The sequence below is a fragment of the Haliotis asinina genome, chromosome 4 (assembly GCF_037392515.1).
Source record: "Haliotis asinina isolate JCU_RB_2024 chromosome 4, JCU_Hal_asi_v2, whole genome shotgun sequence".
Classification (NCBI taxonomy): Eukaryota; Metazoa; Mollusca; class Gastropoda; order Lepetellida; family Haliotidae; genus Haliotis; species Haliotis asinina.
Window position 1 is genome coordinate 2,933,751 of NC_090283.1, and position 19,618 is coordinate 2,953,368.

A 19,618-nucleotide genomic window follows, 5' to 3' on the forward strand; every position below is an offset into this window, starting at 1 on the left:
ACTTGCGAATGCTTTTGCTTCCAGAAGATTGGTCGCTTGCTCTCTCTTTAGACATTCTATGAGAATTGAACCAGATCGAGTTTTTGTAAAATTCTTGACAGTCCCAGCAATTCCTTGAATTGCTTTCTATAGCTGAAAAGGGAGAACAAGATGTTAACTTTTTCTCACTTGATTCAGCGACAATGAATCGAGGCCATGCGTTACGTTCAGAGTAACAGAGTCTGGTAATGATATCATCCTCATCATCAGTATCATCAATGTGATAACGTTTACGTTTTTGCTTTTTGCGGTTTTCATTTGCCATGTTAATAGATTTGTGTTTCATCCTCCTGGCTTCCCACCCACCACAGAGTGTCAACAAGGACGATGCCTAATGCCCGTGGGCCTCCAACAAGCGGCACCAAGGATACCAGGAGGATATACTCAAGCAGTAACATTACAGATACCACTAGATTGGCCCATGAGCCATCGCCTTCTGGGCATAAGACTGTTGGCAAAGTTCATGTAAACAAAATTATAGTTAAATAATATTATTTAAACAAAGGGCGCTAAGACCAAAATTTAAACAATTCCAAATCACATTTTGTGCAAATTTAAACATAAAATCCATGCACAGGGCTTAGCATGACCTGCCGACTGGTTGAACCGGACCCATTCAACCACCCATCTAGGAGAAGTCAGGGCCAAAGCGGTGTATTGAGCAACAGGAACATGGTTGCAAGCCCCTATTGTCCTCAACCACCAGGATCCCCTCCTCCGCCGACACAGGGCCGCAACCCACGGCAAACGGGTTGGTGGACCAAATATCCCCCCGGGTCCACAACGGGGTTGTCGGCGAGCTCTTGGCATTGCCCAGCACCCACCACGAGGAGGTGGCTCCCACAAGGAGGTGGCTCCCACGGGTGCCGTTTTGCTCAATAGACATTACGGGGATCATAACAAACGTCGCACATCAACGGTATGCATGGCTGACTCTGAAATGACTGATGACTGGAGGCATACACACATTGTTAAGAAATGCAGATAAGCAAATGAGAGTGGTTTTTAATTTTCACTCTTATAAGCACTTGCTTCTGATCCACTCATTTCGTTCCAACATTCCTAAAACATAAATATGAGTCAAGCCAGGTTATTCCCTGCATTCCTTGGTTTTCAACTTATGCAGTGCGTTTTGGTTTGCTTTGGGGATTACATCACGAGCTAAAAGTCTGACACACTAGGATATAATTTCGCGCCTGATTTTATTTAACACAAATGTGTTTCAAAAACTGTGGACCGTCCATGGTGAAGGGAAGGAGGATGAGGTTGTGATCTCTCCTGGTCCTTGAGAACCATGACACCTCACCTTTACATTCCACAGAGCAAAGAACGACACGGACAAGGAAATGTGTATTTATGTACGTTTGGAAAACATCGCAACACCTATGCTTTTTGGTGTAGTCAGTTGGCGTAGAGACCAGTTGGCGTAGAGATCTTTTTCAACACACCATCAACTATTGTCCGGCTTATGTAGATTATCCCATGGCAGGCTGATTACTTGAAGGCTTCGTTCGACTCCCGACGTGGACACAATGTATGAAGCCTTCCCTGATGTCCTACTTATAAGACGTGCATTATAAATATATTCAAGTGTTGTCAGTGTGCCTGTACAATTGTCACCAGGGAGACGTGATTGAAGGAGTAGTCTCCCTTGTAGTGAGCATGTCCTGACACTCGGTCTCGCTACCCTGCACTAACAGTGACTTGCAAGGAGAGCATCGGAACTGTACTATATATACAAACGTGGGGTGACGTGATGTTTGAGTCTGTATACCGTGTGCATGACAGCGTATGACCAGTGTAACATCATTGCACCATATGTACAAACGTAGGATGACATGGTGGTCGAGTCTGTGTACCGAATACAATACAGTGTGTGACCAGTCTAATATTATTATACTATATATACAAACGTGGGGTGACATCGTGCTCCAGTCTGTATACCGTATACATGACAGTGTGCCACCAGTATCATCACTATATACGGTAGAGCTAACAAGGTAACCACTCATTAGAAGTGAACTAGCTTTGTCACTCTGATCAGGGACAATCTACAGTCTCCCTGCTCTCCTATACATTGTTGTATCACGTTGTTCTTTCCGTGTTGTTTCTCTCAGTGTATCAGGTGATGACACAAAGGATTGTTTGTCGTAGTGACAATACTATCCATCAAGTCATCTAGTTATTGAACTTATGCAACATATGTTCGTAAATGAAAATGTCAGCATGAAAACCTTATAGATCCTGTAGTACACATTCGTTAATCAGCTTTCCTTGTGTATTATCGTTATAGTTATATATAATTTCTTATTGAATAATAGCGGCAGGGTGCAGGTTTGTTTGTTCGTTCTACAAATATAATGGATTGTGTTAGGTTTGGTATTAATGTTCTTGCGAACATAGTGGATGTGTTGTGTTCTGCATGACTGGGCAAAGCTGCAGGTCACACGGGTGCACGATACCAGCTAACACTGCTATGACAGGCAGAGGAGGGCAGACATATCGGATTCGAACTCAATCACTTTTATCTGCCACTTTGGATGTGTCCACCTCTGTTAGATGTGTCGACCCTATCCGATCCCCGGACGTTGAATTGTGTTTATACTGAACAGCTCACAGTTTTTGTGACTCACACATCTGTACATATTGTCATTATTAAATTAGCATGAACTCGGTGCGCCTAGTAGCTGCAAGAGGTATGTGATCCCCAAGGAGTTGAGATTAATAATATGACGTTCCGTTGAGATTGAGACCCAGTGATCGAAAGATAAAGCTCAGCCCCTTTGGTCAGTTGAGCTGGATTTTCGCGTAATACCAATGTCAGTGGAACTTTAGTAAAACATATATCTGTTCCGTAATAATTTTCTGTAGTAACGTAACAAAATACGGGTAAATATCGTAAAGTTGTAGCTGTTGGTTGCAGGAGAAACAATTGTAACCAGTGTTCTGTATGTTGTCATTGTCTTCATCATGTTCTGATTATCCTTGTGTACTCTGAATATACAATAACCAATGACACTGTATCGTGTGTGACTTCAGGATGTATGATAGCATCATTTTGTGTCGAGTGGCCAGAGCTCGCCAATGCCGTAACGTGGATGTCCACCTAGGAAAGCCACACTTGAAAAATACCAATTGCTACTAAAGACACGTTTTCAAGTACATCGCTCGTTGACGCGAAAGCTCACAATAAATATAGGAATCAATACCGTTTCTCATCTTTTTTTTCAAATAAGCCTCACCCATTCATCACAATGGATTAAAATTGCTTTTACGTAATGAATATTTCCGTATGTGATCCCATTACATGAAATTAGCTAAATGAAACTTGCCGGGAAAGTCAGATTCATACGATGACTCACAAAAGCCCATTGTCATTTTCAACTCTGTTTTGAATGTGACTTTCCCGGGCTATAATCGGAGCGTGCACCACGACCATGTGTACGCTAATGTTACAACACTTCCCACATTCTCACTCTCTCATCCAACCACGTGTAACCTAATGTTACAACACTTCCCGCATTCTCGCTCCCTCACTCCAATATGTGTAATCTAATGTCACAACACTTCAAGCCTTCTCACTCCCTCACTCCAATATGTGTAACCCGATGTTACAACACTTCCCGCCTTCTCACTCCCTCATCCGACCATGTGTAACCTAATGTTACAACACTTCCCGCCTTCTCACTCCCTCATCCGACCATGTGTAACCAAATGTTACAACACTTCACGCCTTCTCACTCTCTCATCTGACCATGTGTAACCTAATGTTACAACACTTCACGACTTCTCACTCTCTCATCCGACCATGTGTAACCCAATGTTACAACACTTCCCTCCTTCTCACTCCCTCACTCCAATATGTGTAACCCAATGTCACAACACTTCACGTGTTCTCACTCTCTCATCTGGCCATGTGTAACCCAATGTTACAACACTTCCCGCCTTCTCACTCCCTCATCCGACCATGTGTAACCCAATGTTAAACACTTCCCTCCTTCTCATTCCCTCACTCCAATGTGTGTAACCCAATGTTACAACACTTCACGCTTTCTCACTCCATGACTCCAATATGTGTAATCCAATGAATGTCACAACACTTCACGCATTCTCACTCTCTCATCCGACCATGTGTAAGCCAATGTTACAACACTTCCCGCCTTCTCACTCCCTCACTCCAATATGTGTAATCCAATGTTACAACACTTCCCGCCTTCTCACTCTCTCATCCAACCATGTGTAATCCAATGTCACAACACTTCAAGCCTTCTCACTCCCTCATCCGACCATGTGTAACCCAATGTTACAACACTTCCCGCCTTCTCACTCCCTAATCCGACCATGTGTAACCTAATGTTAAAACACTTCACGTGTTCTCACTCTCTCATCCAACCATGTGTAAGCCAATGTTACAACACTTCACGCTTTCTCACTCCCTCACTGCAATATGTGTAATCCAGTGTCACAACACTTCACGCATTCTCACTCTCTCATCCGATCATGTGTAAGCCAATGTTACAACACTTCCCGCCTTCTCACTCCCTCACTCCAATATGTGTAATCCAATGTTACAACACCTCTCACATTCTCACTCTCTCACCCGACCATGTGTAACCCAATGTTACAACACTTCACGCGTTCTCACTCTCTCATCCAACCACGTGTAACCTAATGTTACAACACTTCCCGCATTCTCGCTCCCTCACTCCAATATGTGTAATCTAATGTCACAACACTTCAAGCCTTCTCACTCCCTCACTCCAATATGTGTAACCCGATGTTACAACACTTCCCGCCTTCTCACTCCCTCATCCGACCATGTGTAACCTAATGTTACAACACTTCCCGCCTTCTCACTCCCTCATCCGACCATGTGTAACCAAATGTTACAACACTTCACGCCTTCTCACTCTCTCATCTGACCATGTGTAACCTAATGTTACAACACTTCACGACTTCTCACTCTCTCATCCGACCATGTGTAACCCAATGTTACAACACTTCACGCCTTCTCACTCTCTCATCCGACCATGTGTAACCCAATGTTACAACACTTCACGCCTTCTCACTCTCTCATCCGACCATGTGTAACCCAATGTTACAACACTTCACGCCTTCTCACTCCCTCACTCCAATATGTGTAACCCAATGTCACAACACTTCACGTGTTCTCACTCTCTCATCTGGCCATGTGTAACCCAATGTTACAACACTTCCCGCCTTCTCACTCCCTCATCCGACCATGTGTAACCCAATGTTAAACACTTCCCTCCTTCTCATTCCCTCACTCCAATGTGTGTAACCCAATGTTACAACACTTGACGCTTTCTCACTCCATGACTCCAATATGTGTAATCCAATGAATGTCACAACACTTCACGCATTCTCACTCTCTCATCCGACCATGTGTAAGCCAATGTTACAACACTTAAGCTTCCCGCCTTCTCACTCCCTCACTCCAATATGTGTAATCCAATGTTACAACACTTCCCGCCTTCTCACTCTCTCATCCAACCATGTGTAATCCAATGTCACAACACTTCAAGCCTTCTCACTCCCTCATCCGACCATGTGTAACCCAATGTTACAACACTTCCCGCCTTCTCACTCCCTCATCCGACCATGTGTAACCTAATGTTAAAACACTTCACGTGTTCTCACTCTCTCATCCAACCATGTGTAAGCCAATGTTACAACACTTCACGCTTTCTCACTCCCTCACTGCAATATGTGTAATCCAGTGTCACAACACTTCACGCATTCTCACTCTCTCATCCGATCATGTGTAAGCCAATGTTACAACACTTCCCGCCTTCTCACTCCCTCACTCCAATATGTGTAATCCAATGTTACAACACCTCCCACATTCTCACTCTCTCACCCGACCATGTGTAACCCAATGTTACAACACTTCACGCGTTCTCACTCTCTCATCCAACCATCTGTAATCCAATGCTGTTTGAATGCAACACATCAGGCATCCTCACTCCCACAACAGACCAACCACCAACACTCGCCCTCTATCACACACAGACGCGTGTCCGTCGTTTATTTCCAGCATCGAGAACGCCCCAATATATAACAAAATATATGTTGGGGCGTTTCCTGTAGTTTCAGAGTCATTCCATCATTTGCAGGATATACATCGAGCATGAAGCGTGCCTCAAACTTCACTTATCAGTATATATATGTGTGTATGCGTGTGGATTTTATGTACGCTTTGGTTACTGTTGTTCGCTATGTTAAATGTCACTTGAAATGTCAACGGAAACTACATGTAGATCCGGCCGGCGATGGCTAAAGTCAGCTGTGTACTTGCCTTGTTCTGTGTCTCTGTACAAGGCTATGGCTTATCTGTATCGTCGTGATGCCGAATTGTGACAGCCAATAGTCTGCGTCATGGATCCATACCGAAAGACAACTTAAATGCTGAAAGTTACAAGAAGGAAAGGTATGAACCATTTAGGATCTACTCCATATGTCAACGGAGGAGAATGCGCAAAGGGGCTTTTTCTAATTCCTTGAAAACAATTCATTCAATGTTTAATTATAAAATGTTTTCACTCTTTTGTATCAATTTTATTGATTTGATTTGATCAAGCATTAAAATAAATATAGATGTACGTATGGATATACCATTAAAGGAGGGTTTGGGCAGTGGGGTAAGACTACAGTAAAGTAGCAAACAGCACATCTGTCCCCTCCCTCACTTCCCCACCCCCTCTCCACACAAACACGCACCCACGCCCTAGACATCCCAACTCAGTCATCATCATCATCATCATCATCATCATCATCATCATCATCATAGTATTTGATACTATTAACACGCACCAGTGTCCACAAAAATCCTGTACATACTCCGTTCACTATCCTATTGACCTCCAACTACGCAGCCATGTCAATGTATTTGTGACACGGAAGTATGTTCAATGCAAATTATCTCCCCTGTTTCACAATACCGAAAGTAGGGTATTTGTAAACACGACAGATCAGTCGTTGATTTGTGACATGTCTGGACGAGGAAAGACTCCGAATATATCAGATATTCATCTTGTAATCGTAAGTTTGTTTGGACTATATTCATTTAGCTTTGAATCAGCTTATTCCTCCTCTCCACAAATATTACTTGGACGTGAGTCTTGAAATAGGGTCAAGTGGATTTTTGTCCTTGGGGTGAATGTATCATGGGTTTGGATAATTTCTCGTTGTTTCTGTGTAAGATCACCTGGTCACTCTACTGAGTCCAGTTGAAGGTGACCAGTAGATGGACAAGAAACGCCACACGGTGTATAACTACGATATCTCACCAGCTGAGGTTACGTGTGTTTATTGTGTAACTAAAGTGAAAGTGAAACCATAGCTTTCCATCTACGCTGTTTGTGTTATCTCCTGGGGAAATACACCAGTAAGTGTACATATTCTACAGTGTTTGTATTATCGCATAGCGTCCTGGTGAATACACCGGTAAGAGTACATATTTGTACAGTGTTTGCATTATCGCATAGTGTCCTGGGGAAATACACCAGTAAGTGTACACATTCTACAGTGTTTGTATTATCGCATAGCGTCCTGGAGAATTCGCCAGGAGGTGTACACATTGTAAAGTGTCTGTATTATCTCATGGCGTCCTAGGGGATACACCAAGAAGTGAACACGTTGTAAAGTGTCTGTATTATCTCATGGCGTCCAGGGGAATACACCAAGAAGTGAACACGTTGTAAAGTGTCTGTATTATCTCATGGCGTCCAGGGGAATACACCAAGAAGTGAACACGTTGTAAAATGTCTGTATTATCTCATGGCATCCAGGGGAATACACCAAGAAGTGAACACTTTGTAAAGTGTCTGTATTATCTCATGGCGTCCAGGGGAATACACCAAGAAGTGAACACATTGTACAGTGTCTGTATTATCTCATGGCATCCAGGGAAATACACCAAGAAGTGAACACGTTGTAAAGTGTCTGTATTATCTCATGGCGTCCAGGGGAATACACCAAGAAGTGAACACGTTGTAAAGTGTCTGTATTATCTCATGGCGTCCAGGGGAATACACCAAGAAGTGAACACGTTGTAATATGTCTGTATTATCTCATGGCGTCCAGGGGAATACACCAAGAAGTGAACACGTTCTAAAGTGTCTGCATTATCTCATGGCGTCCAGGGGAATACACCAAGAAGTGAACACGTTGTAAAGTGTGTGTTTTATCTCATTACGTCCTGGGGAATACACCAAGAAGTGAACACGTTGTAAAGTTCCTGTATTATATCGTTACGTCCTGCGGAATACACCAAGAAGTGAACACATTGTAAAGTGTCTGCATTATCTCATGGCGTCCAGGGGAATACACCAAGAAGTGAACACGTTGTAAAGTGTCTGTATTATCTCATTTCGTCCAGGGGAATACACCAAGAAGTGAACACGTTGTAAAGTGTCTGTATTATCTCATGGCGTCCAGGGGAATACACCAAGAAGTGAACACGTTGTAAAGTGTCTGTATTATCTCATGGCGTCCAGGGGAATACACCAAGAAGTGAACACGTTGTAAAGTGTCTGTATTATCTCATGGCGTCCAGGGGAATACACCAAGAACTGAACACGTTGTAAAGTGTGTGTATTATCTCATGGCATCCAGGGGAATACACCAAGAAGTGAACACGTTGTAAAGTGTCTGTATTATATCATTACGTCCTGCGGAATACACCTAGAAGTGAACACGTTGTAAAGTTCCTGTATTATCTCATGGCGTCCAGGGGAATACACCAAGAAGTGAACACATTGTAAAGTGTCTGTATTATCTCATGGCGTCCAGGGAAATACACCAAGAAGTGAACACGTTGTAAAGTGTCTGTATTATCTCATGGCGTCCAGGGGAATACACCAAGAAGTGAACACGTTGTAATGTGTCTGTATTATATCATGGCGTCCAGGGGAATACACCAAGAAGTGAACACGTTGTAAAGTGTCTGTATTATCTCATGGCGTCCAGGGGAATACACCAAGAAGTGAACACGTTGTAAAGTGTCTGTATTATATCATGGCGTCCAGGGGAATACACCAAGAAGTGAACACGTTGAAAAGTGTCTGTGTTATCTCATGGCGTCCAGGGGAATACACCAAGAAGTTAACATGTTGTAAAGTGTCTGTATTATCTGATGGCGTCCAGGGGAATACACCAAGAAGTGAACACGTTGTAAAGTGTCTGTATTATCTCATGGCGTCCAGGGGAATACACCAAGAACTGAACACGTTGTAAAGTGTGTGTATTATCTCATGGCATCCAGGGGAATACACCAAGAAGTGAACACGTTGTAAAGTGTCTGTATTATATCATTACGTCCTGCGGAATACACCTAGAAGTGAACACGTTGTAAAGTGTCTGTATTATCTCATGGCGTCCAGGGGAATACACCAAGAAGTGAACACATTGTAAAGTGTCTGTATTATCTCATGGCGTCCAGGGAAATACACCAAGAAGTGAACACGTTGTAAAGTGTCTGTATTATCTCATGGCGTCCAGGGGAATACACCAAGAAGTGAACACGTTGTAATGTGTCTGTATTATATCATGGCGTCCAGGGGAATACACCAAGAAGTTAACACGTTGTAAAGTGTCTGTATTATCTCATGGCGTCCAGGGGAATACACCAAGAAGTGAACACGTTGTAAAGTGTCTGTATTATATCATGGCGTCCAGGGGAATACACCAAGAAGTGAACACGTTGAAAAGTGTCTGTATTATCTCATGGCGTCCAGGGGAATACACCAAGAAGTTAACATGTTGTAAAGTGTCTGTATTATCTGATGGCGTCCAGGGGAATACACCAAGAAGTGAACACGTTGTAAAGTGTCTGTATTATTTCATGGCGTCCTGGTGAATACACCAAGAAGTGAACACGTTGTAAAGTGTGTGTATTATCTCATGGCGTCCTGGGGAATACACCAAGAAGTGAACACACTGTAAAGTGTCTGTATTATCTCATGGCGTCCAGGGGAATACACCAAGAAATGAACACGTTGTAAAGTGTCTGTATTATCTCATGGCGTCCAGGGGAATACACCAAGAAGTGAACACGTTGTAAAGTGTCTGCATTATCTCATGGCGTCCAGGGGAATACACCAAGAAGTGAACACGTTGTAAAGTGTCTGTATTATCTGATGGCGTCCAGGGGAATACACCAAGAAGTGAACACGTTGTAAAGTGCTGTATTATTTCATGGCGTCCTGGTGAATACACCAAGAAGTGAACACGTTGTAAAGTGTGTGTATTATCTCATTACGTCCTGCGGAATACACCAAGAAGTGAACACACTGTAAAGTGTGTGTATTATCTCATGGCGTCCAGGGGAATACACCAAGAAATGAACACGTTGTAAAGTGTCTGTATTATCTCATGGCATCCAGGGGAATACACCAAGAAGTGAACACGTTGTAAAGTGTCTGCATTATCTCATGGCGTCCAGGGGAATACACCAAGAAGTGAACACGTTGTAAAGTGTCTGTATTATCTCATGGCGTCCAGGGGAATACACCAAGAAGTGAACACGCTGTAAAGTGTCTGCATTATCTCATGGCGTCCAGGGGAATACACCAAGAAGTGAACACGCTGTAAAGTGTCTGTATTTTCTCATGGTGTCCAGGGGAATACACCAAGAAGTGAACACGTTGTATAGTGTCTGTATTATCTCATGGCGTCCAGGGGAATACACCAAGAAGTGAACACGTTGTAAAGTGTCTGTATTATAGCATGGCGTCCAGGGGAATACACCAAGAAGTGAACACGTTGTAAAGTGTCTGTATTATCTCATGGCGTCCTGGATACTGCATTAGTAAGTGTAGATATTTTGCGGTGGTTCTATCACTGATATCTCACATTGTTCTTCGTAATACACTAGTAAGTGTTCACAGTGTTTGTATTATCGCATAACGTCCTGGAGAATACATCAGTAAGTGTACACTTTATACAGTGTTTGTACTCATCTCATAGTGTCCCTGGGAAAGTCGCCAGTAAGTGCACATATTATGCAGTGTTTGTATTATCTCATAGCCTCCTGGAGTATACACTAGTGAGAGTACACATTTTACGGTAACACTCTAGTAAGTGTTCAAATCTTACAGTGCCTGTATGATATTTTAATGCCCAGGGAAATACACTGGTAACTGTACACATTGTACAGTGTATGGTTTATCTCGTCATATAGCTTGAATATTTGCTTAGTGCGGCGTTAAACAACAAACCGAACAATCCTCCTACGCATGCGCAACAAGTAAAGGCCATATTTTATGAAAAATATAGGGAATTAGTCGAAATGTATGTGTGACATTATGATAGCTAAAAGGCCACAGTCAATCCGTCATTTGGTTTTGATAGTAGAACTCTTGTTATTGGATGTGACGAACATTTGTTGTTTCCGACTATCCCCATGTCGTTTACAGTCAGTGTGATCTCACCTGCTTACTGTTCTCACCGATCACAAATTGAGCCTAACATGAAGTAGGTTTCTTTTGTTCGCCAGGGGTGATAATCAGCTGTGTAACCCTTCATCACAATTTCGCGTCAACCTTACAGCTGATGCGGACACAGGAACAATGTTGGCCAGAGTTCTGGTATTTCTACTACTGGGTAAGTTAACGCAGTGTGAACAACATACAGTTAACATATTATCAACTACTGGCACACAGTGCAACCTTGAACACCAACTGACGCATAGCTTTAACATATTAACGCTTTAGCTGCAATATTCGACATGGAGTCATCTATATAACAATATAATCACTCACTACAACATCATTTACTGACATATGCCCCTCCGCATAGTGTTGTCATGTACGTATATGTGACCCTTTACTCATATATGCCCCTCCGCATAGTGTTGACATGTACGTGTATGTGATCCTTTACTTATATATGCCCCTCCGCATAGTGTTGACAAGTACGTGTATGTGATCCTTTACTTATATATGCGCCTCCGCATAGCGTTGACCCTTTACTTATATATGCTCCTCCGCATAGTGTTGACCCTTTACTTATATATGCCCCTCCGCATAGTGTTGACATGTACGTGTATGTGATCCTTTGCTCAAAGGTGGAAACATGCAATGGTAACAGCATGTAGATATTTCTCGCGATGACTAGACGAGTTGTACAGGTCCCTAGGTTTACCCCCTAGCTTTGTTTGCCGAGGCATGCAGAAGGATTTCATCTTGGGTTCATTGCTATGTTTTTTCTTCGGATTGTATGAACCAAGTTTTAAACACAGAAAGTAACATGTGCTTTGCTTAACTCCTTATGCCTTCCAGTGGGAAGTGCAAGGGGACAGGATTGTCCAGTGGGGATGTACGGAGACAAATGCAAACAGAACTGCAGTCGTTACTGTGCCCCTTATGAGGAGCAGAAGGTTCACTGTGACAAACAGAGTGGTACATGTTCAGAAGGATGCACGCCTGGGAAGTATGGTGACCAGTGTCATCTGACCTGCAGTAAGAACTGTAAGAAGCACATCTGCAGTTTCCAGACAGGTCACTGTGCCCAGGGCTGTATAGGCAACAACACAGGGTTTTTCTGTGAGATCTCACGAGGTATGTAAATGATAGAGGAACCATCTTCATTTCATCGATCACTTTCAGTCCTGTCATTGCTTACTGCCAGTCATAGTCATTGTACCGCTATGTCGACTTATCAGCATCTACACCCCGAGTGGAGTATAGATTCGGTCAATGGATCGATGTCAATTCCAGATCTGATTATTTACAGGACATCATCAGACATCGAGAATATTTCTTAAATGTGACATTAATAAACAATAACAAAATGCGGTAAATATATTTTCTTTCATAATTAATAATAAACAATAGACAAACTAAGAATTCTAAATCAAAGATAGCTCATGAGGTCCAGTGCTTCCCATGACACACTTTTATTACTAGTAGTAATTGCAGCACTGATAGGTGTAGCATGTCAGAGAACAATTAGTTATTGACAATAGAAAAAATAGCATATTGTTTGAATGATAGAACCAAACATGGTTCATAACATTGTGATCTAAAATGTTATGGCTATATGGTTTATAATTTTATCGAATACATTTCTACAACCAAGTTTAATTATAATGAAGCAGTATGGAGACAGGTGTATCATTTTACAGAACCGGTCCCAAAACAAAGTGAAAGAGGGTCACAAGATTCTGCTTCACCACCACTGGTTCCGATACTTGTTCCTGTGTTGGTCAGTTTCATCATCATCATCGTTGCAGTGACTGTACTCTGCATGTGGCGCAGAAAGTATGATTCTTTTTCTTCGAAACATTATTAGTCAAGTTTTCTTTAACCCATATTCTATTTATGTGCTTCTTACCACAAACAGTGGTAACCGCGAGTGTGACTCCAGTTGATGGTATTGTCAAAATCTGTCAAGCAGAATTTCATTGGAGAAAACATAGGCACATATTTGCTTTCCCCTGTACGCCAAATACGACAACCCTTATTATATGTTGTACCACAACAGGCAATAGTGAGAACGGGAAACAAAGTATTTCACACTGAAAGCAGATCCATAACAATACTAATATTTTTGTTTATTTGTTCTTAGTTCGGTTGGTTGGTTAGTTATTTGTTGGTTGTTCTGTTTCAGGCATCACGGCAAAAGTAAGTATGAAATCAAAGGCTACAGAATTCAAGTGGTTTCACATATCAGACCGAATGGAGTTATTGAAACGTGTGTGTATCAGTGTTTGTTAGTGAGAAAATCTGGTAGTTATGTCCCAGCCTGTCGGTGCGAGGACAGGTCCAACTGATGTAAGTAGAACGATTTCAATCCGTGTAGTAAGGTCCGTGGCGTGTTAGTGTCAGGAGACTTCTGTATGTACAGAAGCATTTGACTGAGACACATTCCACTCTTCAGTTGTAACGGCCCAGTATTATGTTTACTTAGACCTATTTACTGATCGTATTCTACTTTGGTTGAACACCTGGAAGAGCCAGTGCGTACCGGCACCTGTAGCTTAATTACTTCTCCCTTATTGTGATGTTTAGTAACACGTACGAAAAGCCCTCATCTTCATTCTGGCTGTATAGTTTCCCGTGTTTCATGTGACCGAAAGGCATACACATAAACTATATGGCATATGCAGGAAAGTAAAGGTGACTAAAAACCTCACACGGAGCTGCTTCGTTATCATGACACCTACCATTTTCTACCGTTTCATTTAGACTATAACCCAGTAGTAGAAATTGTTTCTCTTTGTCAGGCCCTACAGACGTGGAATGTCAAGAAATGCTTTCCCCTGGTAGAGGTAAGAACGTATTTGCTAGTATTTGTGAAAGTTTGGGTTTCCTCACTGTACGGTGAAGACATAGGCATCATCATTTCATACTTCACACACCTGTTCAGACCAAGTATCAGATGCCAATATAGCGGAAATGCTATTGATAGTCGTTTTGGACCATTTCGGTCAACGTAATACTTTAGTTTAGTACATGATATATGTGTGATCATCAGGATGGCTTTGGTGTTACAGTGGACACTGACCTCCATGTCGCCTGCATGGACGGAAAGCTAAAGAGCGTCAGAGACATCCTGGACCACAGTCTGGAGGATATCGATAAGCCAGGCAAGGGGGGAATGACACCAGTGATGTGGGCAGCAAGAAGGGGACACAGAGAAATGGTTGACTTACTTGTGAAGAAAGGTGCCGATGCCAAACGTGTGGATGATGTCGGTAACAACATCCTTCACTGGGCCTGTTATGGAGGCCACGTAGCAATGGTGAAACATGTCGTCTCAAAGAACATGGTGAACACCAACATAAAAGGGCGGGATGACAGAACGCCATTGATGTGTGCAGCTCGGCAGGGGATTAAAGACATGTTTCAGTTACTTGTAAGCAAAGGGGGTCTACCTTCACATGTAGACAGAGATGGAAACAACATCCTTCTTCTCGCCTGTTGGGGTGGCAATGTAAAGATTGTGGATTACATCCTCTCACATGACAACGTGGACATCAACGGTAAAGGACAGTCCGGGAGGACTCCATTGATGGGTGCTGCATACAAAGGACATGATAAGATCTTCGACCTGCTTGTGACTAAAGGAGCTGATGTCAATGTAGTTGATGATGATGGTGACAACGTCCTCCATTCGGCCTGTCTGAGTGGCCACGTGGACATTGTGAGCCGTATTCTCAAGCTTCAAAAGGTGGACATAAACAGACGTGGTCAGTGTGGTAGGACACCACTGATGATGGCAGCAAGAATGGGTGACAGAGAAATATTTGACTTACTTGTGAAAGAAGGAGCTGATGCAACACTAGTGGATGGTGACAGCAACACCATCCTTCATCTTGCTTCTGAGGGAGGGAATGTTAATATAGTGAAGTATGCCCTCGAGGTGAAGAATATGGACATCAACGCCAGGAACAAACGTAACGAAACAGCAACCATGCTGGCACAAAAGGGTAGTGACGTTTGCAACCTCCTGGTACAACTTCATGGGCTTATTCAGTAAATCAAAGATGAAAATGCCCATACGATAGAATTATTCGACTGTTTATCTGAAATGTTGTAAGTCTTGTATGTATCCGTATCGTGTACAGGACGAAGGTCACATGAAGATAAGCCTTTCCATGAAAGGAAGAGAGCACTGATCTAGAATTTACCTGTTTCAGTTGAAAAAGAGAAATGGAATAGGTTTTATTTACCCCAAGTCTGTATTTTCCACAGTGGATTTCAGCGTAATAACAGACACTTTAGTCGTGGTATCAACAGCTGTACTGAAATACTGGGAGTGTGACAGAACTGTACTATTCGGATGTATTGCAAGGAAAGTCTTTTCGATTTCTTATACCATTATCAACTGACGTATACGTCTAGGATATCGAAAATATTCTGGTTAGAGCATTTGGAAACAACCTTTATGCCAGGAGTCATTCGAGGTCGTAAATGTGCACTCCCTAAAACTCAGAAGTGTGATAAAGCAAGAAGGCCAGCCCGGTAGGAAGAGATCACTCCACATGAAGGAGTGGACCGCATGACTGGTCGGTTCCATTCTGATCGTAGTGTTCTGGCTACTGTCTGTTCCCGTGAAAGTGAGTCAGATGATACATTCCTTACTCTAGACGCGCCACCAACAGATATGTAAGAAACAGTAGAGTATGCGTGTTGGGCAGGTGGGATTTTTCAAGATTCACACTGAATAAGAGCTGGAAGGTGGATGCTGCTACGCTTCTTCAGATGACAGGATTGCTGGCCAAAAATGTATCTCCTCGTGTCCCATCCACCAAGACAGGTGGTGTGGAAAGGGACATTTGCAGTGACAGGACACAAGATCTCCTGCATGACCTACTGCTCATATATCCTGCTTTGATATTTAATGTGTGATGTGGCAGATCTGGGTTGCCCACCACACCAACCTTTGTTGCTCTAAATCGTAGATGAAGCATTACCATTAGTCACGTGTACATGTGTCTATCATACCCCTGTGTATTGTCTAGTCACCTGTCGATCTGACAGACCAGTCGTTTACACCGCTGATACTGGATGTCAAGTTTCCAGCCACGTAATGCAATGGACGATGTGTCCCTGTCCTACCCGTATGACATGACAGCTAGCCGAATAGTGTGTGATAGTTGTCTCCCTTTACATGTATCATTACGATCTTTCTGGCAATATACAACGGATCAAACATCAACTATTAACATTCCATGAACACAAAGAAAGTGTATGACGTATGAATTGCAATAGTGAATGTATGTTCGGGCTAATCCATGTCATTTGGTCATTTGCGATCGCTAGCCCCTATATATTGTGTTCGTAACTGATAGTGATGATTGATTGATTGATTGTGATAATATTTGTGTTATAACGTCCTTTTGAGGACATACATGGAAGTATTCCTGATACTAATATACGATTTTGTCTCGTCACGATAGTTCTGATATATTGCCGATGTGACGGTACATTCTTAATACTCACTATTTCATAACCTACCCCAAGTCCTTAATTGGACCACGCCTGCTATATATCACTTGCTGATAAAATTTTGCATTATTTCACTGAACCGTTCTTGAACTTCCAACTGATAGTGACAACTGATTGAGATGATCATGGTTATCTTGTTATCCATACATTCCTCGACGGCAGGACTTCACAAATGTTTGCTATCAATGATCTGATTTTTTTCTCGTCATGAAATTTCTGAAATATTATCGACGTGTCGGTGCATTTTACTCACTTATTCCATACTTCATCTCTATCCCTACGTAAGGCCACGCCTCTGCTAAACGACAACTGTTTTCATATTGACTGATAATGTTTTGCATTGTTTCAAGGAATCATAACCCTGATATTGTCCCTCTGTAATTCTATCATTCTGATTACCTGAACGTACATCATTTCGCAATGATCATAAATGATCTACTTTCAACACAAGGGACAGCCGGGGAATTCCAATATTACAGCCTTACATACATGTACAACATTTTTTACTTCATATCCATGTGTGCAGTTCATACTCTTTCATTATTTTACAGTTCATACATTCATAAACCGAAACCACTACACGGCCAATCCATAAATACATTTCGTTAAGGAACCATCCAGGGCTAAACCCGATAGTTCCCGTCAACTCCCATTGTAACTTGGTTTCATCATGTTGCTTTACTTGTACTCATGCTGTGATATATATGCTTAATGTGGCTATGTATGTTAGAACAAAAAAACATGGACTTTGTATTGCAAGGTTTTACAAGTTTACTTTACTTGTGCTCATGCTGTGATATATATGCTTAATGTGGCTCTGTATCTTAGAACAAAAAACATGGACTTGGTATTGCAAGGTTTTACAAGTTTACAAATTCCATTTATTTGTTTGATGGTGTGTTTACCAAAACAAAATTCACTTCTTTGAGTTGCATCATTCAAAGATTCCTCGCCCATGCTTTCTGTGTCCTTTCTTCGCAAGCCTCCGCAACAACATCACTTGTCCATTGTCGTTGAATATATGAAGGATAGTTGGGGCGTTAAAATATTTGAATAGTTCTTTTTCATAACTGATTCCATGTGTCAACTCGCATGTTGTTGTAATGTTTGATCTGTGACTTTGCCGCGCTATCTCACAATACATACAGAGTCACACCTGCTATTTCAGACACAGAATGGCCTTGCTGTTTCTGTTCATGCTCTTGTGCGTTTAAACAGGCAAGCGTTGTTTTTATTCATGGTTTTTCATTGATTTTGTGTTTTCACAAATATTCCAATTTGAACTGGCATGATGTTGTTCTAATGTTGTAGCTTAAATAAAAGATTTTACATGTATAGCAGTTTGAATCCTAATTTAAGTTTACGGCTGCATGGATCGGTGCTGTCATGTATCAGTTAAGATAGATTACGTCATCACAGATACTTTGATAATGTAAAGTAATGTTTCAACTATCAGACCACGACATGGTAAAACATTTGCATGACATTTTAGAAATCAAGTGGAATACGTTTGGCTGTAATATAATAGCTTACCTGAGTATATAAATTATTACGTTTTCTTGCTGAAAGAACCGCGATGTGCGTTTTGCACAATTATGTAGATATTACGCGGATCATTACAGACACCTATTGTTAAGAAGTGACTGCAGACATACATCTATTGTTAAGAAGTGACTGCAGACATACATCTATTGTTAAGAAGTGACTGCAGACATACACCTATTGTTAAGAAGTGACTACAAACATACACCTATTGTTAAGAAGTGACAGCAGGCATACACCTATTGTTAAGAAGTGCAAGTAAGCAAATAAAAATAGTTGTTTACTTTCACTCTGATAAGCCCTAGCTTTTGGTCCAGTCAAGAAATGCACACCCTAAAGAAATACACATTTCGTTTCAAAATACCTGAAAAATAAATATGAGCCAAGGCAGGTTATTCTCTGCATTCTTTGGTTTTCAACTAACGCAGTGCGTTCTGGTTTGCTTTGTGGATTACACCATGCTTGAAGTAAAGGTATGAGCTCACACTCAATGTATAAAATAATACACTGCCTGATTTGAATCAGCTGAAATATGTGCGAATACCTGTAGAGTGTCCAAGAGTTTATACGGATCAGAGGGAGGATGTGGCCGCGATCTCACGCTGGGAACCATCAACACCAGGTAATGTGACAAAACTTCTGTTGGAAATTAGTTGGGATCTCACAACTGATGATTCATTACCACGCAAAATCATTGAGAAAATTTGGTTAGCGTCAATTTTTCCAGATTTCCCTATCCAGGTTGTTATTGCAGAGAGTGAGTGAGTGAGTGAGTTAATATTTAACGTCACATCGGCAATATTTCAGCCATATCGTGACGAGAACATTAAACAGGAAATGGAATACATTTATATCATAAAAGCCTGTCAACAAAGGACAGTAAAACAGCTAGAATATCACAGAGAGTGTAAAACTAGTAATTAAATCTAAAACAGTTCAACTATAAGAGGACAATACAATATAAAAATGGATTGCCAACAACTGAAGGTAGATCACCATACTAGGGACCATGGGGACTTACATTACTTTTGCTACCTACATGGACCCTAGCTGGATTTACA

General features: G+C 41.8%; 2 protein-coding genes across 2 annotated transcripts in view; both read left to right on the forward strand.

The window, feature by feature from the left end:
* LOC137280722 (ankyrin repeat domain-containing protein 50-like) overlaps positions 1-18,350 on the forward strand; it is a 30,645-nt gene extending 12,295 nt beyond the window's left edge. The window contains exon 8 of the mRNA XM_067811944.1: positions 14,558-18,350. Within this exon, the coding sequence (XP_067668045.1) occupies positions 14,558-15,543 (986 nt within the window). The 3' untranslated portion in view covers positions 15,544-18,350. The remainder of the gene's footprint in view (positions 1-14,557) is intronic.
* LOC137280721 (scavenger receptor class F member 1-like) lies at positions 7,018-14,611 on the forward strand. Its single transcript, XM_067811943.1, has 7 exons — positions 7,018-7,101; positions 11,558-11,664; positions 12,342-12,620; positions 13,187-13,322; positions 13,672-13,685; positions 14,288-14,332; positions 14,539-14,611. Exons 2-7 carry the CDS (start codon positions 11,631-11,633, stop codon positions 14,565-14,567), a joined length of 537 nt encoding a protein of 178 aa, XP_067668044.1. The 5' UTR covers positions 7,018-7,101; positions 11,558-11,630; the 3' UTR covers positions 14,568-14,611.
* Positions 18,351-19,618: the final 1,268 nt, after the last annotated feature.